Raw genomic sequence first — 22,921 nt, 5'->3', positions numbered from 1 at the left:
ACAAACTTTGTGTACATTGAGCCATCTGAAAACAAAGGTTTCATTATCTCACTCAAAAAATTCCGTATTTCGGAATATTCCGTATTTCGGAATATTTGGATATGGGATACTCAACCTGTATTTTTTTTTTTTTTTTTACATAAAATTGCTGCAAATGATTCCATAACCACCTTTTTTCTAATTTTTTTTTTTTAAACCCACAAATCAGCCTTTTGACACCTTTTAAACGTGTCTATTATTTTCCTTATTCCCACTAACATCCTTCTGTATGATTCTGCTGATGAAATTGTCACTTTTCTGGGGTCCAGGAAGGTCTTCCCACTTTTTCATGCACTTCTCCCACATTGCATATTGTAGAAAATTTGCACCCTTCCACCCTGCGAGTGCCGCAAATACATAGGCATTTTTAATTGGAGAATTCTTGGGTGCGCGCATTTGTGTGAAGTCTGTGAGTTTCATAAGCAAACTCACAACTCGCAACTAATTGGATTGACCCATATAGTTGGGAAAGCTCTGCTCTGCTCTGTAGTACTCACTATTCAAAGGAACCTTAAAGGTATTCACTCAGTTCATTGTTTCCAGATCTGATTCTACTTTTGACAGGAGATGCTAAAGCTTACTTACAGAATCTGTGTGGCAAGATGCAGGAGTATCACTGGACATCTTGCCCATGCAGATGATGGAACAAGGTAAAGGAGAGCATGTTCTATACTCCCAGCCCCAGCTGCATTGTCCTCTTTGGTAAGACATCCGTGTGCGCTATACAGTACCTACCTCTCTCCATATAGGGGTAAATGTAATACGCAGGCATCAGCGAGTCCCTAACTGGTTTTGCTTTTTAAATGATTACCCCTTTATAACATTGGGGTAGACTCACTGGGAACTCGCCTGCAAGTCCCAGGCTATTACATTTATCCCTAGGTCTCCATGTGAGTTTTGTTCTCTCCTCTGTTAAGCAGCAATAAAACAGAATGACTGAGGCATGGATTGCATATTACTTGTGGGCACTCAGCTTTCTTGTATCTTCCATTATACAAAGTAGTCCTGTTATGTAAAAATACTCCTAGTATGCATAAAAAAAAGTCTGTATTTCTGCTGCGGGGTATACTGGGCTACACAAGGATAGACATTGGGGTGTAGAGTAGGATCTTGATCCGAGGCACCAACAGGCTCAAAGCTTTGACTGTTCCCAGAATGCACAGCGCCGCCTCCTCTATAACCCCGCCTCCCTGCAGAGGAGCTCTGTTTTGTAGTTGGTGCTGCAGTAAGCAGGCACATAACAGAGGGGCTGCTCCAGGCAGCCCTAAGAAGAGCTTTTTTTGAAGAAAAAAGTGAAGACTTCAAGGGCAGCAGCGGTGGTAAATGTCAGAAGACATTCACTGCTCCAGCTCTCCCCAGCGGCGCTGTACACTCCCGAGCCCTGGTTGCTGGGTAACTACAGCAGGAGGCTCCGGTTTTCTTCACGTCAGGCACACACGACGGGGGCTCTCCAGGATCGCGTGGCCGCGCTTCGGGAGGTGGTAAGTGGGTCCCGCTTGCGGGACCCGGTCTTTATCGCGATCCGGCGCAGTCAGTGGGAGGCGGGCCGCGCGCGCTGGCGGTGAACACTGTGGCAGTACAGGCGATCCCACTAGATCACCAGGGCATGGGTGCAGGTCAGGTTTCTCCTTAAACCATTTTCAGTAGCCTACAGTACCCGGTGGTTTTGCCAGCAGGGGGATAAGGCTTAGACCTGAAGCCCCTCCCCCAGCCCCAGGGCGCCATTTCCCACAAATGTTCCCGCCTGGAGCTGCATATCTATCTCTCCTTCACTCCATGTCAGTGTCTGGGCGCCATTATCTCTCAGCTTCACTGTTACTGGGACTGCTTGGGCAAATCCTCCTGTGTAAAGCCGCCTGGTTGTCAGTGCTGTGACTTTACATGACACTTAAGTATTCTACCTGCCTTTTTAGACAGTGCTAGTTAAGAAAGAGTGCATTTAGTCAGGGTTTCTAGTACAATTACCCTGTGATATACATCCAGTTCTTACTGTGTAGTGTTATATCTATTGACTATATAGCTATATATATATATATATATATATATGCTAGTCTAGTGCAGTATTATTGTTTTGCATTGTACAAACAGTGACTATCTGTGTGCGCATTAGATAGCTGAGTGGTGTCCATTTCGTGTCTTTCACTCAACTTGCTATCCCTATATTCTATAACCTGAGGGGGCTTGGTGCGTCAGGTTTTATATTGATATAGGATTTTCACAAAGATATACTTTAATACGTATTTTTCTCTGTGATTTTAGTCACCATATCTCTCTTTTATCTCTGCTTGTGCTGATTACACTGCGCAGGGGTTTGGGTAAGAGGTATTGTGCTGCTGCCAATTGTACTGTGTTACCTGATACTGCAAGTTATATCATGTTTGCTTCTGAGGGTAACGGTTCTGGGGCTGAACACACTGCCGGTGTTGCTGAAGCCACAGATCCCTATGAGGAGAATATAGCAAACTCTGGGCTCTGGTTCTGGGTGCTCCTTGCCCCCCAGTGGGACTGTGGCAACGGAGGTACATAATGACTCACCGTGGGCCGCCTTTTCCACGCTTCTACATACGCTAGTTAATAAACTAACACCCCTTATGGGACCCCCTATGCCGGTACAACCGTATGTGGTCCCTGCAGCTAACCCGCCGTGGGCGGACAATTTATCTGCCCAATTGAAGAAGTTGAACCAGTCCCTGACTACTAAAATGTCTGACCATCGCTCGCCTAAGTCCAAGGGGTCCTCTAAGCGAGCGCTTGTCTCCTCACAATCCACTGCTGTCACTGACACCTCGACTGATGAAGACGGCACTTACACTGACCCCACAGGTTCTGACTCAGATACGGGTGATGGGGAGGGTAGTTCACATGTGGATGTTCCTGATCTTTTGGAGGCTATTAAGTTAATTTTACAGATTACGGATGACCCTGAGCCATCCGTCCCTCCTAAGAAACCAGATAGGTTCAAGCGTCAGAAGGTGGTTAAACAAGTTTTACCGCACTCTGACCACCTACGTCAGGAACCCTGGGAAAACCTGGGTACGAAGTTTGTGCCTCAAAAGAAGATGCTGGCTCGCTATCCCCTCGCACCAGAGCTGTCTAAGAATTGGGAAACGCCTCCTCCAGTAGACTCGCATGTGGCTAGGATGGTGGTTTCCTCAGCTCTATCTGTCACTACCGTCACGTCTCTAAAAGAGCCTACGGATAAAAGTGTGGAGGGTTGTCTGAAAGCGATTTACACCCTCACGGGTGCTGCACAAAGGCCCACTGGGCTGCAGAGGCTTTTGAAGCATGGGCCTTGGAGTTAGAAGCTGAAATCTCTTCTGACCATGCTAGACAATGCTTGTCATATATTGTCACAGCTTCTTGCTATATTAAAGAGGCGGCTTCTGATGCCGGTATCCTAGCAGCCAAGGCCTCTACTACGTTAGTCCTGGCTCGCCGGATATTGTGGCTGAGATCCTGGTCTGTGGATCTGGACTCTAGAAAAACCCTGGAGGTACTCCCTTTCAAGGGAGATATTCTGTTTGGGGAGAACTTAAATAAGATAGTGGCTGACTTGGCTACTGCCAAAACTGCCTGTCTGCCAAGTACCGCTCCTTCTGTGTCGAAGGCTAAAGGTACTTCCTTTCGCCCCTTTTGTCCTTCAGGAAAAGCAAAAGGTCAGGCGTACAACAAGCAGGCCCGCACTTCCAAACCTGGTAAGCCAAAGCCCAAAAGAGCCTGGGTGGCCCGTCAGCCAGCTTCCAAGGCCGATAAGCCTGCCGCATGACGGGGCGGGGATCCCAGGGTGGGGGACCGGCTTCTAGGGTATACCCAGGAATAGTTGAAGACCACTTCAGATGCCTGGGTACGGGAAGTCGTCACTCAAAGTTACGCCATAGCCTTCAAAAATCGACCCCCCTCATCGATTTTGCCAGACAGACATCCCTTTGGACCAGACAAAGGCAAACACTCTGCATTCGGTGTTAAAGACCCTCCTGGATACAGGAGTCAAAGTACAGGTGCCTCTTGCGCAGAGGGGCTGGGGATACTATTCTCCGCTGTTTCTAGTCCCGAAACCAAATGGCTCCTCCCGGCCCATTCTCAACCTCAAGGCATTGAACAGGTTTGTGAAGGTTTCCAAGTTCCGTATGGAAACCCTTCGCTCAATAGTTCTGGCCTTGGAACCTGGGGACTACATGGTCTCCCTGGACATACAGGATGCTTACCTGCATATTCCTATAGCAGCGTCACATCAGCAATACCTGAGGTTTGCTATTGGCAACCTCCATTACCAGTTTCGGGCGTTACCTTTTGGTTTAACAACGGCTCCGCGAGTCTTCACCAAAGTCATGGCGGTGATGACGGTGGTACTCAGCCATCAAGGGGTCAGGATACTGCTGTATCTGGACGACTTGTTAATCCTGGCAAATTCCCCAGATCTTCTCCTACATCATGTAGATATGACGGTCCGGTTTCTACAAGCCCACTGGTGGCTCATCACCTGGAAGAAATCCTCCCTGATCCCTGCTCAGAGCATGGTGCATCTGTGAGCGCTATTGGACACTCACAACCAGAGGTTGTTCTTGCATCAGGAGAAAGTCCTGAAGCTTCAGGACAGGACTCGTTGCTTCCTTTCTCGTCCGCAAATGTCGATACATTCGGCGATGCAAGTGCTGGGCCTCATGGTATCCGCATTCGACATGGTGGAGTATGCTCAATTCCATTCTCGCCCCCTCCAGAGGCTCATTCTAGCCAAGTGAGACGGCCTGCCTCACCGGATCAGGTCTCAAATGATCTCATTGACTCTGCTGGTCCGTCTGTCGCTGCTCTGGTGGCTCCAGGACCAACAATTGTGCAGGGGCCGTCCCTTCTGGATATCCAACTGGGTCCTGTTGACGACAGATGCCAGTCTAAGAGGTTGGGGCGCGGTGCTGGAGCAACACTCCCTTCAGGGTCGGTGGACCGAGGAGGAGTCCCTCCTCTCAAATCAACATTCTGGAATTGCGGGCGGTCTTCATTGCATTGAACCTAGCCCAGCATTTAATTCAGAACCGTCCTGTTCAAGTGCAGTCGGACAATGCCACCACAGTGGCTTACATAAATCATCAAGGCGGCACTCAAAGCCGTCTGGCAATGAAGGAAGTGTCACGGATCCTACATTGGGCGGAACGCCATCTACCGGCCATATCGGCAATCTTCATTCCGGGAGTCCTGAATTGGGAAGCGGACTTTCTCAGTCGTCAGGACGTACATGCCGGCGGGTGGGGCCTCCATCCAGAAGTATTTCAACTCCTAGTGGAAAAGTGGGGTCTTCCAGACGTAGATCTGATGGCGTCTCGGAACAAGGACAAGGGATCCTCAAGCAGCATTCGTGGATGCGCTGGCGGTGCCGTGGAGATTTCAGCTGCCGTACGTGTTCCCTCCGGTGTCACTCCTGCCCAGGGTAATTTGGAAGTTCAAGCAAGAAAAAGGAATTCTGCTTCTCATAGCTCCAGCGTGGCCCAGACGGCACTGGTTCTCAGACCTGCAAGGCCTATTAGAGCGTCCAATTCTACTTCCACAACGCCCAGACCTCCTCGTTCAGGGCCCCTGTGTCTACCTGGACCTAGCCCGGTGTCTTTGACGGCATGGCTCTTGAAGCTTCCGTCTTAAGGGCTAGAGTTGTTTCTGAGGCGGTCATTCAAACTATGTTGCGGGCCCGGAAACCGGCTTCTGCTCGGATTTACTATAGGGTCTGGCATTCTTACTTTGTTTGGTGCGCATCTAACAATTATGACTCTTCCAAGTTTAGTATAGCCAAGTTGTTGGCTTTTCTTCAGCAGGGCCTGGACTTAGGCCTGTGTCTGGCCTTCCTCAAGGTTCATATTTCTGCCTTGTTGGTGTGGTTTCAGAGAAAAATTGCGACCTTACCTGATGTGCATACCTTTACTCAGGGTGTGTTGTGTATCCAACCTCCCTATGTCCCGCCTGTGGCTCCTTGGGACTTGTCGGTGGTTTTGGAGGCGTTACAAGAGTCTCCGTTTGAACCTCTTGGTTCAGCTGATCTTAAGTGGCTTTCCCTTAAGGTGGTGTTTCTGCTGGCTATTGCTTCAGCTAGAAGAGTGTCGGATTTGGGAGGCTTGTCCTGTAGTTCCCCATATCTGATATTTCACCGTGACCGGGCGGTTCTGAGGACTCGTCCCGGATATTTACCTGAGGTGGCTTCCTCGTTCCACCTTAACCAGGAGGTTGTAGTTCCAGCACTTGTTTCTCCTGATCTGTCTCCCAAAGAGCGGTCTTTGGATGTGGTACGGGCTCTCCGTATCTATGTGAAGAGAACTGCTTCCATTAGGAAATCTGATTCTCTCTTTGTACTGTTTGGATTTCACAAACGGGGCTGGCCTGCTCACAAGCAGACTTTGGCCAGATGGATTAGAATGGTGATTGCACATGCTTATGTGAGGGCTGGTCGGTCGGCTCCTGCTCACATTACGGCCCATTCTACTCGGTCTGTTGGACCTTCTTGGGCGGCCTGCCGTGGTGCGACCCTTGAACAATTGTGCAAGGCGGCTACGTGGTCTTCAGTGAACACGTTCATAAGGTTCTATGCCTTCGATACTGCCGCTTCCCATGATGCTTCCTTTGTATGCCGGGTTCTTGTGCCCGCTACAGTGCGTCCCTTCCCATAAGGAACTGCTTTAGGACATCCCCAATGTCTATACTTGTGGAGTCCAGTGTACCACGCAGCAGAAAACGAGATTTATGGTAAGAACTTATCTTTGTTAAATCTCTTTCTGCGAGGTACACTGGGCTCCACAAGGCGCCCACCCTGACACACTTAGCTTCTTTGGGTTGGTATGGCATTAGCCACTGACACTTCTCCTGTCGTGAGAGTGTGGTGTATGTGGCTACTAACTGTTGTCGTCTCTTTTCCTGCTACTGCTTTGGGCTGGTTAACTAAAACTGAGCTCCTCTGCAGGGAGGCGGGGTTATAGAGGAGGCGGCGCTGTGCATTCTGGGAACAGTCAAAGCTTTGAGCCTGTTGGTGCCTCGGATCAAGATCCTACTCTACACCCCAATGTCTATCCTTGTGGAGCCCAGTGTACCTCGCAGAAAGAGATTTAACAAAGGTAAGTTCTTAACATAAATCTCGTTTTTTTTTGTTTTTTGTTTTTTTAATTCATGCTATTCTAATACAGGAACTTTTTTTTTTTTTGTTGCCTGTTTTAACTGTATATTATTTTCATCCCATTCTTTCAGGGGACAGCATGCATGTATTTCAAACGCTTCTACCTCAATAATTCAATTATGGAGCATCATCCACGTGTAATAATGTAAGCTGCTGACAGAGAAATAGGTGTGCATGTAAATGGAAATTATTAGAAATTACTGTTATAATGCATGATTTCAGATATAGATATATATATATATATATATACTAGGTGATTCATCGCGCCCTACGGGCGCTCTTCACACCGTCGTATGGGGCTACGCCCCATTAACCTCTGCACGCCTTTGAACATACGCAGGGCGGTAGATAACAGAATCAGAAACGCAGGGCAGTATAGAGGGCATACAGAAATGGGTTCCGGTTGAGATAAGATAGAGAGGCGTAGGGGGAGAGAAAGGGAATGTACAGAAACGCTGTGCGATCGGTAAAGGATAGGGAGAGGCAGGGTGGTAGGGAGAGGATAAAGAGAGGGAAGGTGTTAGACAGAAAATACCGTTGCAAGGGGCTACGATCCATTATCCCCTGCACGGGCTTCAGCTGTGCTATAATTGTTATTATATGGAGTATTACCTGGTTTTTTTTTATGGCAGTGGGTAAATATTGTAAGGGGGAGAGCGTGCGATTGTCAAGGGGGCGTAGGCCTTTGTGAGGGCGTGCAGAGTGGCCGCAGGGCACAATGAATAACATAGTGTAGAGTGTAGTATATATTGCTAGTGTCTGCATTATGAAGTACCAGATGAGTAACAGCAATGCACTGTAGATAAGATACGAAGGTGCTGTGGCCACAGGTAGCAGAGCCGCTTATACACACAATGGCCACAGGTAGCAGAGCCGCTTATACACTCAATACCCACAGGTAGCAGAACGGCTTATACACACAATGGCCACAGGTAGCAGAGCCGCTTATACACACAGTGGCCACAGGTAGCAGAGCCGCTTATACACACAATACCCACAGGGGGCAGAGGCGCTTATACACACAGTGCCCACAGATAGCAGAGCCGCTTATACACACAATACTCACAGGTAGCAGAACCGCTTATACACACAATACCCACAGGTAGCAGAACCGCTTATACACACAATACCCACAGGGGGCAGAGGCGCTTATACACACAGTGCCCACAGATAGCAGAGCCGCTTATACACACAAAACCCACAGGTAGCAGAACCGCTTATACACACAATACCCACAGGTAGCAGAACCGCTTATACACACAATACCCACAGGGGGCAGAGGCGCTTATACACACAGTGCCCACAGGTAGCAGAGCCGCTTATACACACAATACCCACAGGGGGCAGAGGCGCTTATACACTAGTGATGAGCGGATTCGGTTTTACTCGGTTTTACTCGGTTCTCAAAACCGAATCTTATTGGCTCACTGATGTCACGTGTTTTGGATAGCCAATAAGATTCGGTTTTGAGAACCGAGTAAAACCGAGTAAAACCGAATCCGCTCATCACTATTATACACACAGTGCCCACAGGTAGCAGAGGGGCTTATACACACAGTGCCCACAGGTAGCAGAGGCGCTTATACACACAATACCCACAGGTAGCAGAGCTGCTTATACACACAATGGCCACAGGTAGCAGAGCCGCTTATACACACAATACCCACAGGTAGCAGAGGCGCTTATACACACAGTGGCCACAGGTAGCAGAGCCGCTTATACACACAATGCCCACAGGTAGCAGAGCCGCTTATACACACAATACCCACAAATAGCAGAACCGCTTATACACACAATACCCACAGGTAGCAGAGCCACTTATACACACATTACCCACAGGTAGCAGAACCGCTTATACACACAATACCCACAGGGGCAGAGGCGCTTATACACACAGTGACCACAGGTAGCAGAGGGGCTTATACACACAATGGGCACAGGTAGCAGAGCCACATGTACACACATTACCCACAGGTAGCAGAACCGCTTATACACACAATACCCACAGGGGGCAGAGACGCTTATACACACAGTGCCCACAGCTAGCTGAGCTGCTTATACACACAATACCCCCAGGTAGCAGAGGCGCTTATACACAGTGCCCACGGGTAGCAGCGGTGCTTATACACACAATGGGCACAGGTAGCAGAGCCACGTGTACACACAATACCCACAGGTAGCAGAGCGGCTTATACACACAAAACCCACAGGTAGCAAAGCCACTTATACACACAGTGACCACAGGTAGCAGAGCCGCTTATACACACAGTGTGCACAGGTAGCAGCGCCACTTATACACAATGGGCACAGGTAGCAGTGTTGCTTATACACATAATGGCCACAGTATTAGTGTTTCTAATTAATCCAATGTCCATTGGTAGCAACTATACTCACAAAAGTTTGGGGGGTTTGGAAAGGGGGTGGGTTCAGTGAGGTTCCTATCCGTGGGAATCACTTGTAGCGGCTGTGGATGGTGATTCGAGGTGCTACGTGTGGTGGAGGGTTGGGTGTGGGAGGGGGTCCAGAGGTGTTGTGGGTGGCGGAGGGGTGGGTGCAGGGGCATGGATGGCGTAAAGGGTGCAGAGGTCCTGTGGGTGGGGGAGGTGTAGAGGGGGCGCGGATGGGGAGTGTAGTTGCTGTTGGTGGGGGAGGGGTGGGGGAGGGGGACTGTGGATGAAGGAGGGGGTATGGAGGTGATGTGTGTGTGGGAGGGGCGATGTAGGGGTGTGCGTTTGGAGGTGCAGGGGGGGTGAGCTTAGGTGATGGGTTTCAGAAGTGCTGTGGGTGGGGGAGGTGTGGGATGGCACGGATGGGGAATGTAGATGTTGTGGATGGGGGAGGGGTGGATGCGGGGGAGCTGTGGATGGGGGAGGGAGTCCGGAGGTGTTGCGGGTGGGGGAGGGGCAGGTGTGGGAGGTCCGCAGATGTGGAGGGTGCCTGTAGATAATGCGGGCAGGTAGGTGCTGTGGTTGTGGGAGTGGCGGGGGTGTTGCGGGTGGGGTACGTGATCTGGATGGGGTAGGTGATGTGGATGTGCGGTAGCTATGGGAGGGGCGGGTGCGGGGATGGCACGGATGGGGGAGGGGGTCCGTGGGCGCTGTGGATGAGTGAGTGGTGGATGTGGGGTTACGGCGGTTGTAGTGGGCCAGGTGTGCTGCTGCAGTGGGTGGGGGAGGGTGCCGGTGCAGGGATACCGCAGTTCGGGTAGGGCGGTTGGTGTAGCTGTGGCGGGTAGGGGAGGGGCAGGGGAGGGGGTGCGGCGGTGGGGAAGGGGCGGGTGTGAGGATGCTGCGGGTGGGTTGGGGGGGGGGGCGGGAGGGGGTGTGGATGGGGTCTGTAGATGCTGGTGGTGGAGGGGCAGGTGCAGGAGGCTGTGGATGAAGGAGGGGGTCTGGAGGTGCTGTGTGTGGGGGAGGGGCGATGTAGGGGGAGTTGGGGTTGCAGAGGGGGAGGTTGGGTGATGGTTTGTAGAAGTGCTGGGGGAGGTGTCTGTAGATGATGGGGGTGGGGGAGGTGCTGTGGGTGGGGGACAGGTGCGGAGGGGGGGCAGGGGCTGGAGCAGTGGTGGTGCAGTTGGGTGGTGGGAGGCAGCTGCTGGGGTTCCGAGGGTTGGGGAGGTGGTGGGGGAGGGGTGGGTGCAGGAGGGGTGGGTGCAGGATGGGGCAGTTGCGGTGGTGGTGCGGGTTGGGTGAAGGGTGCAGCAGGGGGGAGAGGTGGGTATGGGGGAGGGGCAGGGTTGCAGCGGGTGGGGGAGGGGCGGGGGGTGCTGCAGGTGTGGGAGCTACGGGTGGGGGCGTAGGTGCCGCGGGTGGGAGCGGATGTGGGGGATGCGTTGGGTGCCGCAGGGGGGGCCAGCGGGTGTTGGTGCTGTGGGTGGGGGAGGGGGCAGAGTGCCACGGGTGGTGCGGGTGTTGGTGCTGCGGGTGGGGGAGGGGGTGGAGTGCCACGGGTGGTGGGTGGATGCGGTGGGTGCCACGGGTGTTGGTGCTGCGGGTGGGAGTGCCGCGGGTGGGGGGCGAATGCGGTTGGTTTGCCTCGGGTGTTGGTGCTACCGGTGGGGGAGGAGGCGGGAGTTCCGCGGGTGGGTGGCGCGGGTGTTTGTGCTCTGGGTGGGGGAGGGGACGGTAGTGCCGCGGGTGGTGGGTGGATGCGGCAGGTGTTTGTGCACGGGTGGGGGCGGGAGCAGTGGCGCCACAACGTGGGTGCGGTCCGCACCCGGGTGTTACCCTCTGAGGGGTGACACCAAAGTGCCGGCTCCTGTCACAGTGCAGAAGCCAGCACTGCAGATTCAGCAGTGTCCGGGTGAAGGCCGTATGCCCCGACCCACAATGTGCCGAAAACGGGGGGTCGGGACGTGAAGCCACGCCCCCTTCCGCGAAGCCGCGCCCCCTTCCGCGAAGCCACGCCCCATTTTCAACCGCGACCGCGGGTAAGTGACGGGTGGATGCCGCGGGTGGGAGGCAGATGCGGGTGGTTGCCGCGGGTGGGAGGGGGGGCGAGTTGTGCCGAAAACGGGGGTCGGGACGCGAAGCCACGCTTCCTTCCACGAAGCCACGCCCCCTTTCACCCGCGACCGCGGGTAAGTGACGGGTGGATGCCGCGGGTGGGAGAGGGAGCGAGAGCAGCTGCCAGTGCTCAGCATGTCCCCCTGAACTCTGCAGCAGCCGCTAGTCTGTGAGGCGGGTAGTGTGAGTTCCGCTTACAGTCAGCGGCTGCGGTGTCACCAGAGAGAGTGTACGGGGAGAAGGGAGACAGGGGACTGGGCGGAGATGGGGAGGGGACTGGGCGGAGATGGGGAGGGGACTGTTCCTGGCCAGATCTGTGCCTGTGACTCCGCCCAGCGTTACGGGCACAGAGTCACAGACTTGGGCAAATATATATATATATATATATATATATATATATATATAAAAAATTATTGTTTTATTATGTGTGTGTGGCATTTACTACTGGTAGTAAATCCTTATAGTGCTTGTGTGCATAATCACAGCTCTCAATTGAAATTGAATTTCTGACTGTATAATATGACTAGCTGACTCGCCTTGTGCTCTGTTTGCATCTCAGGCTGACCTGTGCATTCCTGGCTTGTAAAGTAGATGAATTTAATGTATCCAGTGTCCAGTTTGTGGGTAACCTACCAGAAAACCCTGCCACGCAGGAAAAGATCCTTGAACAAATTCTGGAATATGAGTTATTGCTCATCCAGCAGCTGAATTTCCACCTTATAGTGCACAATCCATACCGACCTTTTGAAGGATATTTAATTGATTTAAAGGTATTGTTATGATAACATTTGTTTCTGTAATGTTATATTGAATTTATTGATTTGTTGAAATAAGCATTTCAATGAGGGGATATTGGCGCATGTGCCATTCCAGGAAAACTTGCTATGTTGGCACTACCGAAAAGTCACAGATACAGTGCCTTGCTAAAGTATTCAGCCCCCGTGGCTTTTTACCTATGTTGTTACATTACAACCTGTAATTTTGTTTATTTATTTTTTTAATCTGAATTTTATGTGATGGATCTGCACAAAGTAGTCTAAGTTGGTGAAGTAAAATGAGAAAAATTTATATAAAAAAATAATTTTTATAAATAAAATTTTTAAAATTGTCATGTGCATATGTATTCACCCCCTTTGCTATGAAGCCCCTCAAAAGTTCTGGTGCAACCAGTTACCTTCAGAAGTCACAATTAGTGAAATGAAGTCCACCTGTGTGCAATCTGTCACATGATCTGTCAGTATAAACACACCTTTCCTGAAAGGCCCAAGATGCTGCAACACCACTAAGCAAGAAGCATCACACCATGAAGACCAAGGAGTTCTCCAAACAAGTCAGGGACAAAGTTGTTGAAAAGTCAGGGTTGGGTTATAAAAAAAAAAAAAAGAAAAATTCCAAATATTTGATGATGCCCCGGAGCACCATCAAATCCATCATCTTCAAATGAAAAGAACATGGTACTACAACAAACCTGCCAAGAAAGGGCCGGCCACCAAAACTCACAGACCGGGCAAGGAGGGCATTAATCAGAGAGGCAGCACAGAGACCAAAGGTAACCCTGAAGGAGCTGCAGAGTTCCACAGCAGAGACTGGTGTATCTGCACATGTGACCACAATAAGTCATACACTCCATACTCTCCAAACATTACTTAGTATTAAAAATAAGAAGGCAGGTTTTGAGTTTGCCAAAAGGCATGTGGCAGACTCCCCAAATGTATGGAGGAAGGTGCTCTGGTCAGATGAAACTAAAATGTAACTTTTCGGCCACCAAGGAAAACGCTATGTCTGACGCAAACCCAACACATCCCATCACCCCAAGAACACAATCCCCACAGTGAAACATGGTGGTGGCAGCATCATGCTATGGGGATGTTTATCAGCAGCAGGGACTGGTAAACTGTTTTGAGTCAAGGGAAAGATGGATGGTGCTAAATACAGGGATATTCTTGAGCAAAACCTGTTTCAGTCTGCCTGTGATTTGAGACTGGGACGGAGGTTCACCTTCCAGCAGGACAATGACCCGAAGCATACTGATAAAGCAACACTTGAGTGGTTTAAGGGGTCACATTTAAATGTGTTGGAATGGCCTAGTCAAAGCCCAGATCTCAATCCAATTCAGAATCTGCGGTCAGACTTAAAGATTGCTGTTCACAAGCGGAAACCATCCAACATGAAGGAGCAGGAGCAGTTTTGCCTTGAGGAATGGGCAAAAATCCCAGTGGCAAGCTCATAGAGACTTATCCAAAGTGACTTGCAGCTGTAATTACAGCAGAAGGTGTCTCTACAAAGTACTGACTTTAGGTGGGTTAATAGTTATGCACGCTGAAGTTTTCTGTTATTTTGTCCTATTTGTTGTTTGCTTCACAATTAAAAAAATTTTAAAAAAATCTTCAAAGTTGTAGGCATGTTCTGAGAACGAAATGAAGCAAACCTTCAAGCAATCCATTTTAATTCCAGGTTGTGAGGAAACAAAACATGAAAAGGTGTGAATACTTTAGCAAGGCACTGTATGCAGCAGCTATGTCTAGCTGCATATTGGGGATGCGGTCAACATCCCGCTGGACGGGATCCCGGCGGTCGAAATACCGACGCCGGAATCCCGACCGCCACAATCCCAACCTCCACAATCCCGACATATTCTCCCTCCGTGGGTGTCCACGACACCCATAGAGGGAGAATACAATAGTGGGCCGAACGTAGCGAGGCACCGTGCCCGCAGCGTGGCGAGCGAAGCGAGCCCGCAAGGGGCTGCGTTCCGCTCGCCACCCCTGTCGGGATTGTGTGGTTGGGATTCCGGCGTCGGTATTTCGACCGCCGGGATCCCGTCCAGCGGGATTACGTACTGATCCCGCATATTGTGCAACATTAAATTCTATCCAATGATTGAATTATCCCCCTCTTTGCCTTTAAGGTGAAATAGGAGTTCTCATTTTTTGTGAAAATCCTTTTTGATTGTCTGATTCACTGAAGAATCATACATATGAGTGCTATCCTTTCAGGAATAAAAGGGCTGGACTGTACTTTGTACTTTGACTGTACTTTGAAGAGCTGTTAAGGCACAAAACTTAATGTAGTTGTATGTTGTGTCCCTGATATTTTGAAGCACAAGTGTGGGCATTCAGCAGGGAAGTCCAAGCCACCTTTGGAGATAATGCAAAGGTAATATTGAGGCTCCACGATGCTAGTAGGCCGTTTAAACTGGGTGACCATAGTCCAGAGGTTATCAAACGCAGTCTTCAAGCACCTCAACCGTCCAGGATTTACGTTTTCCCGTGCTTGGACAGGTGATTTAATTAGAACCACAGTCAATTTGATTTAACCATCTGTTCTGAGCCATGGATATACCTAAAACCTGGATCTTTGGGGTGCCTGAGGATCGCGTTTGAGATCCTCTGTCATTGTCAGTTCTGGGCCCACCAAACCTGGGTTGAAATCCCCCCCTTTCTTTTTCTTTTTTTCTTTTTTAATTTATATTTTCTTTTTTGTAATTGTGGTATTCCATAAATGTCCATATTCTATAGCTAACAGCCATAGAGATGGAAAGAAAAACGTATTGAGTCCTTTTGGGGAAAAGCGCTATATATATAAAATAATTATTATTAAGCCCTCTTATAAGGACTTCTGTGGAGATATGTAATGCTAGACGAACAAACTGATTTCAGTATGTGTATCGCATATAATGCAGAAACATGAATTTGCCTTTACAGACTCGATATCCTATGCTCGAAAATCCGGAAATGTTAAGAAAAACAGCCGATGATTTCATAAACCGCGTTACACTAACCGATGCCTGTCTTCTGTTCACACCATCCATAATCGCTCTCACAGCTGTCTTATCCAGTGCTTCCAGGGCAGGACTTAACATGGAGAGGTACAGTATGTTGTCAGACCACCAGGACAGTGACACAGGGGCAGATTTATTAAGCCTGGTGAAGTGATAAAGTGGAAGGTGATAAAGTACCAGCCAATCAGCTCCTAACTGCCATGTCACAGGCTCGGTTTGAAAAATGACAGTTAGTAGCTCATTAGCTGGTGCTTTATCACCTTCCACTTTATCACTTCACCAGGCTTAATAAATCTGCCCCACAGTTCCTAGAACAGGCATATCCAAACTGCGGCCTTCCAGCTGTTGAGAAACTACACATCCCAGCATGCCCTGACACAGCTTTAGCATTCTCTGACAGCAAAACTGTGTCAGGGCATGCTAGGATATGTAGTTTCACAACAGCTGGAGGGCCGCAGTTTGGACATGCCTGTCCTAGAATATTCTCCATCACGATTCATAGCATTTCATAGACCTGTTTTGCTCAAAAATATATTTTTCTCTTTGCCTTCCAGTTATTTATTGGAGTGCCTCTCATTAAAGGATGATAAAGAAACCATGGCACGTTTACTGGATGGAATGAGACGTATGTTTTCTTTTTCTATATGAATCAACTTTTTTTTTTTTTTTTTCAATCTGTTGGTATCATCAGTTGCTCAGAGTTAAGAAAAAAGATTAGAAACTGATAAACTGCATGCCTTCATATCCATACAGAAATGTCACTATTACAGGATTAATGTTTTATTAGAACCAAACAACGTTGAGATGCATGGAGTTTATAATTTTATTTATTTTTACTACAGTATATTTTATTGGTTTTCGATTAAAAATACTCTAGGACCGTACAATAGCTTAGAAGGGTCATTCGGATACAATGTGGACATTGCAAAGAACCTAATATTCAAAAGAACACACTAGGTGATACACAAATGTACAACACTTAGTAACAGAGGAGCAAAGAAAAAATTTAGTGCACTGACAGCCCCCCTAACATTACCCAGTTGCGATTGATGGAAGTGTTTCAACCCCCCGACCATAATTGGATGTGTACCAGGGAGACCATCATTTATGTTTTTTGGACGGGGCTGTATACAGGTATCTTGCGTGATTGGCAGTGTCAGTAACCAATGAAACCAGCTATGAAAATGAGGAGGATCAATCCCCAACTATGTCTGTGCTAAAATAACCTTGGCCAAAGTCAAGTTTAGAAAGATATTTGTAAGTTATCACATTAAATGAGTCCTCAAGAGACACCAATAAGACATATTAGAAGGTCAAGATGGAGCAGTGCAGGTAAAGTAGTACAGACACAGTCCCACATCCGATTCCAAAAGTGCTGCACATCCCGATACTCCCAAAGGTGATGCAGCCCACATCTATGGCAGCCCAAAGCCCCATATCAAAGAGACTATGTAGGGCATAATATATTCCATGAAGAAGGCACAAGCAGTAGCTTCATGAGTGCCCAGTGCTCATCTGACAGGATCCCTTAGTCCATTTCCACTTGGGTTTTAAGGACTGTGCAAGACTAGTGGAGGAAGAATGCATATTCAAAGTGGAATAAATGGCAGACACCAACTTACAGGTGCCCAAGGAAAGCAACAATTTGTTTAAAGGGAGAATCAGAAATACATGGGGATAGTCTCCAAACTGGGCATGAAGAGCATGACTTAGCTGCAGATAATAAGAAAATGTCGAATCAGGAGTGTGAAATTCCAATTTAATTTGGTCAAAAAAGATGTCCTGGTACACACAACCTATGGTAGTCATGCCAAAAAGGGGCCAAAATAACTTGCCATCAAAACGGCCCAGTTCAGAGAATCTTACATGTCCCCTTACTGTCCCGGAGTGGGGAAGCAGGGTCACACCCCTGGGGTCCAAGTACACTCTGCAACCCACCAAACCTCAGCCGCCTGATTCAAAATGGGGGCATATGTCTTAAGTTTCCCATCAGCGAGAAACTGCAGTGGGGTTAATGACCAGTTTGCACACGCAGAAAGCCTGGGAGGGACCCACTACCAGAACAGGTTACCCATCCTATTAAATGCGACAACTATGCTGTCAGGTAGTACAAACGGAAACCAGACACGGCCACACAGCTATCATCCTTGGTCCTGTATAGGGTAGAAAGTTTAATCCTGGCCTTCTTATAACTCCAGACAAAGGAGGAAATCAAAGCATTAACTGAAATACACGCTTTGCGATATAGACAAGGGATTGTTGTAACACATAGATATTTAGGTTGCTTGATCATTTAAACAAACCTATCCTGCCAGTCAAACTAAGGGGTCATTTCTTCCACAGATGTATTTATCTTTTTAATGTCTCAGTAATTTGCATAAGGTTCAAACTAACATAAATCCTGAAGCATAAGAGACACCCAGACAGTCGGTTCACTTATAGAAACTGAACTGGCACCATCCGAGCCACAGACGAGCCCCGGTATAATTTATCTTTCTGCTGCGGGGTACACTGGGCTCCACAAGGATAGACATAGGGGGTGTAGAGTAGGATCTTGATCCGAGGCACCAACAGGCTGAAAAGCTTTGACTGTTCCCAGAATGCATAGCGCCGCCTCCTCTATAACCCCGCCTCCCTGCACAGGAGCTCAGTTTTGTAGTTGGTGCCGCAGATAGCAGGCACATAACAGAGGGGCTGCTCTGGGCAGCCCTAAGAAGAGCTTTTTTGAAGAAAAAGTGAAGACTACAAGGGCAGCAGCGGTGTGTAAATTTTAGGAGACATTCACTGCTGCAGCTCCAGCTCTCCCCAGCGGCGCTGTACACTCCCGAGCCCTGGTTGCCGGGTAACTACAGCAGGAGGCTCCGGTTTTCTTCCATGGTCAGGCATATACGACGGGGGCTCTCCGGGATCGCGTGGCCGCGCTTCGGGAGGTGGTGAGTGGGTCCTGCTTGTGGGACCCGTACTTTTATCGCGATCCGGCGTGGTCAGTGGGAGGCGGGCCACGCGCGTTGGTGGACACTGTGGCAGTACAGGCGATCCCACTAGATCACCAGGGCATGGGTGCAGGTCAGGTTTTCCCTTAAAACCATTTTAATAGTAGCCCACAGTACCCGGTGGTTTTGCCAGCAGGGAGATAAGGCTTAGACCTGGAGCCCCAGCCCCAGGGTGCCATTTCCCGCAAATGTTCCCGCCCTGGAGCTGCATACCTGTCTCTCCCTCACTCCCTGTCAGTGTCTGGGCGCTATTTCTCTCAGCTACACTGTTCCTGGGACTGCTTGGGCAAATCCTCCTGTGTAAAGCCGCCTGGTTGTCAGTGCTGTGACTTTACATGACACTTAAGTATTCTACCTGCCTTTTTAGACAGTGCTAGTTAAGAAAGAGTGCATTTAGTCAGGGTTTTTAGTACAATTACCCTGTGCTATACATCCAGTTCTTACTGTGCAGTGTTATATCTATTGACTACATAGCTATATAAGCTGGTCCAGTGCAGTATTATTGTTAGTATTAACCTCTGCATTGTACAACAGTGACTATATGTATGTGCATTAGCTTGCTGAGTGGTTTCCATTTCGTGTCTCTCACTCAACTTGCTATCCCTATATTCTGTAACCTGAGGGGGCTTGGTGCGTCAGGTTTTATATAGGATTTTCACAAGATATACTTTAATACGTATTTCTCTAACGTCCTAGTGGATGCTGGGGACTCCGTAAGGATCATGGGGAATAGGCGGGCTCCGCAGGAGACAGGGCACTTTAAGAAAGAATTTGGATACTGGTGTGCTCTGGCTGCTCCCTCTATGTCCCTCCTTCAGACCTCAGTTTGAATCTGTGCCCGGACGAGCTGGGTGCTACTTAGTGAGCTCTCCTGAGCTTGCTATAAGAAAGTATTTTGTTAGGTTTTTTTATTTTCAGAGAGATCTGCTGGCAACAGACTCCCTGCATCGTGGGACTGAGGGGAGAGAAGCAGCCCTACTCACTGAAGATAGGTCCTGCTTCTTAGGCTACTGGACACCATTAGCTCCAGAGGGATCGTACACAGGATCTCACCCTTTGTCGTCCGATCCCGGAGCCGCGCCGCCGTCCCCCTCGCAGAGCCGGAAGACAGAAGCCGGTGAAAGAAGCAAGAAGACTTCGAAATCGGCGGCAGAAGACTCCAGTCTTCACTGAGGTAGCGCACAGCACTGCAGCTGTGCGCCATTGCTCCCACATTAAACCCACATACTCCGGTCACTGTAGGGTGCAGGGCGCAGGGGGGGCGCCCTGGGCAGCAATTAGAGACCTCTTTGGCAAAAGTTTGCATAATATACAGTTGGGCACTGTATATATGTATGAGCCCCCGCCAAAATTGTACATGAAAGCGGGACAGAAGCCCGCCGTCGAGGGGGCGGGGCTTCTTCCTCAGCACTCACCAGCGCCATGTTTTTTTCTCCACAGCACCGCTGAGAGGAAGCTCCCCAGTCTCTCCCCTGCAGTTACACGGTAGAAGAGGGTAAAAAGAGAGGGGGGGGGCACATAATTAGGCGCAAAAATCAATATAAACAGCAGCTACTGGGTTAACATTAAGTTACTGTGTTATTCCTGGGTTAATAGCGCTGGGGTGTGTGCTGGCATACTCTCTCTCTGTCTCTCCAAAGGGCCTTATGGGGGAATTGTCTTCAGATGAGCATTCCCTGAGTGTGTGGTGTGTCGGTACGTGTGTGTCGACATGTCAGAGGTAAAAGGCTCCCCTAAGGAGGAGATAGAGCAAATATGTGTGTGAGAGGGTGTCTCCGTCGACAACGCCGACACCTGTTTGGATATGTGTAATTAAGTGCTAAGGTGAATTTATTGCACAAAAGATTAGAGAACAGACAGTAAATCTACCCATGTCTGTCCATATGTCGCAGAGACCTTCAGAGTCTCTCAATGCTCACTATCCAAAATAATAGACACTGATATCGACACGGAGTTTGACTCCAGTGTCGACTACGATAATGCAAAGTTACAGCCAAGATGGCAGAAAAGTATTCAATATATGATTATTGTAATAAAAGATGATTTGCATATCACTGATGACTCATCTGTCCCTGACACAAGGGTACACATGTTTAAGGGGAAGAAAGCTGAGGTAAATTTCCCTCCTCTCATGATGAAAAAGAGCGGGAATCTCCAGACAAGAGACTGCAGTTTCCCACAAAGAATTCTCAGGCAGTATCCTTTCCCCACTAGGGCCAGGATAGGATGGGAATCTTCCCCTAGGGTGTCACGTTTGCCCAAAAGGTAGCCCTGACGTAACAGCTATTCTCAGGGATCCTGCAGATAGCGTGCACATTCTGGTACACTACTCAGACCGGCGATTGTGTCGGCATGGGTTTATAGCGCTGTGGCAGCGTGGACAGGTACCTCATCAGCAGAGATTGAGACCCTAGTATGTGTATATATATATATATATATATATATATATATATATATATATGTATGTAAAATATATATATATTAAAGATGCTGTCTTGAGATATATATATATATATATATATATATATATATATATATAAAACATGCCCAAAGACATGAGTATACTGGGTCCTAGAGTCAAAGCTATGTCGATTTCTGCTTGACGTGTCCTGTAGAATATGCAATGGACAGATGATGCCGACTTAAGAGGCATATGGAGGCTGAGGATTGTGTGGAGAAGGGTTCTCGGACCTGGTCTCCACTGCTATAGCTGGTAATTCTGATATTTTGCCTTATATTCCTGCACAGCCTAGGAAAGCACGACATTATCAAATGCAGCCTTTCGAACAAAGAAACAAGAAAGTCCGAGGTGCGTCCTTTCTTGCCAGAGGCGGGGCAGAGGAAAGAAGCTGCACAACACAGCTAGTTCCCAGGAACAGAAGTCCTCCCCGGCCTCTACAAAAATCCACCGCATGTCGCTGGGGCTCCACAGGCGGAGCTAGGCCCGGTGGGGGCACGCCTTCGTAAGTTCAGCCACAAGTGGGTTCACTCCCTGTTAGATCCCTGGGCAATAGATATTGTGTCTCAGGGATACAAGCTGGACTTTGAGAAGATGCCCCCTCACCGACGGCCCTGCCGGCTTCCCCCCAGGAGAGGGAAACAATGTTAACTGCAATTCACAAATTGTATCTTCAACAGGTGGTGGTCAAGGTTCCCCTCCTTCAACAAGGACGGGGTTATTATTCGACCATGTTGTAGTCCCGAAACCAGACGGTTCGGTCAGACCCATATTGAATTTAAAATCCCTGAACATATACCTGAAAAGGTTCAAGTTCAAGATGGAATCGCTAAGAGCGGTCATTGCAAGCCTGAAAGGGGGTGATTTTATGGTGACTCGGGACATAAAGGATCATATCTTCATGTCCCCATTTATCCACCTCATCAGGCGTACCTCAGAATTGCGGTACGGGATTGTCATTACCAATTTCAGACGTTGCCGTTTGGTCTCTCCACGGCCCCGAGAATATTCACCAAGGTAATGGCGGAAATGATGGTGCTCCTGCGGAAGCAAGGTGTCACTATTATCACGTACTTGGACGATCTCCTCAAAAAAGCAAGATCAAGAGAGCAGTGGCTGAACAGCGTATCACTTTCTCTGGAAGTGTAACGGCAACACGGCTGGATTCTATATATTCCAAAGTCGCAGTTGGTTCCTACAGCTCATCTGCCTCTCCTAGGCATGATCCTAGACACAGACCAGAAAAGGGTTTATCTCCCGATAGAGAGAGCTCAGGAGCTCGTGACACTGGTCAGGAATCTATTAAAACCAAAACAGGTGTCAGTGCATCACTGCACTCGAGTCCTGGGAAGGATGGTGGCATTATACGAGGCCATTCCCTTCGCCAGGTTCCATGCGAGGACCTTCCAATGGGACTTACTGGACAAGTGGTCCGGATCACATCTTCAGATGGATCGGTTAATCACCCTATCCCTCAGGGCCAGGGTGTCTCTCCTGTGGTGGCTGCAGAGTGCTCACCTTCTCGAAGGTCGCAGATTCGGCATTCAGGACTGGGTCCTGGTGACCACGGATGCAAGCCTCCGAGGGTGGGGGGCAGTCACACAGGGAAGAAATTTCCAAGGGCTGTGGTCAAGTCAGGAGACTTGCCTTCACATCAACATTCTGGAACTAAGGGCCATATACAACGCCCTACGTCAAGCGGAGTCCCTGCTTCGCGACCAACCGGTTCTGATTCAGTCAGACAATATCACCGCAGTGGCTCATGTAAACCGCCAAGGCGGCACAAGGAGCAGGGTGGCGATGGTAGAAGCCACCAGAATTCTTCGCTGGGTGGAGAATCACGTAAGCGCACTGTCAGCAGTGTTCATTCCGGGAGTGGACAACTGGGAAGCAGACTTCCTCAGCAGGCACGACCTCCACCCGGGAGAGTGGGGACTTCATCAAGAAGTCTTCATGCAGATTGCAAGTCGGTGGGAACTGCCACAGGTGGACATGATG

The 22,921-nt window shown here is 49.1% G+C and overlaps 1 protein-coding gene across 2 annotated transcripts in view; it reads left to right on the top strand.

Moving 5' to 3' along the window:
* Nucleotides 1-22,921, top strand: part of CCNH (cyclin H) — an 81,859-nt gene that overhangs the window by 41,326 nt on the left and 17,612 nt on the right. For both annotated transcript variants that reach the window (XM_063963968.1, XM_063963967.1), the window contains 4 exons: nucleotides 7,258-7,331; nucleotides 12,251-12,461; nucleotides 15,396-15,559; nucleotides 16,027-16,097. In XM_063963968.1, the coding sequence (XP_063820038.1) occupies nucleotides 7,258-7,331; nucleotides 12,251-12,461; nucleotides 15,396-15,559; nucleotides 16,027-16,097 (520 nt within the window). The remainder of the gene's footprint in view (nucleotides 1-7,257; nucleotides 7,332-12,250; nucleotides 12,462-15,395; nucleotides 15,560-16,026; nucleotides 16,098-22,921) is intronic.

The sequence above is a fragment of the Pseudophryne corroboree genome, chromosome 1 (genome assembly GCF_028390025.1).
Source record: "Pseudophryne corroboree isolate aPseCor3 chromosome 1, aPseCor3.hap2, whole genome shotgun sequence".
NCBI classification, from domain to species: Eukaryota; Metazoa; Chordata; class Amphibia; order Anura; family Myobatrachidae; genus Pseudophryne; species Pseudophryne corroboree.
The sequence above is the reverse complement of the archived record's forward strand: the minus strand, read 5'-3'. Positions and strand labels throughout refer to the sequence as shown.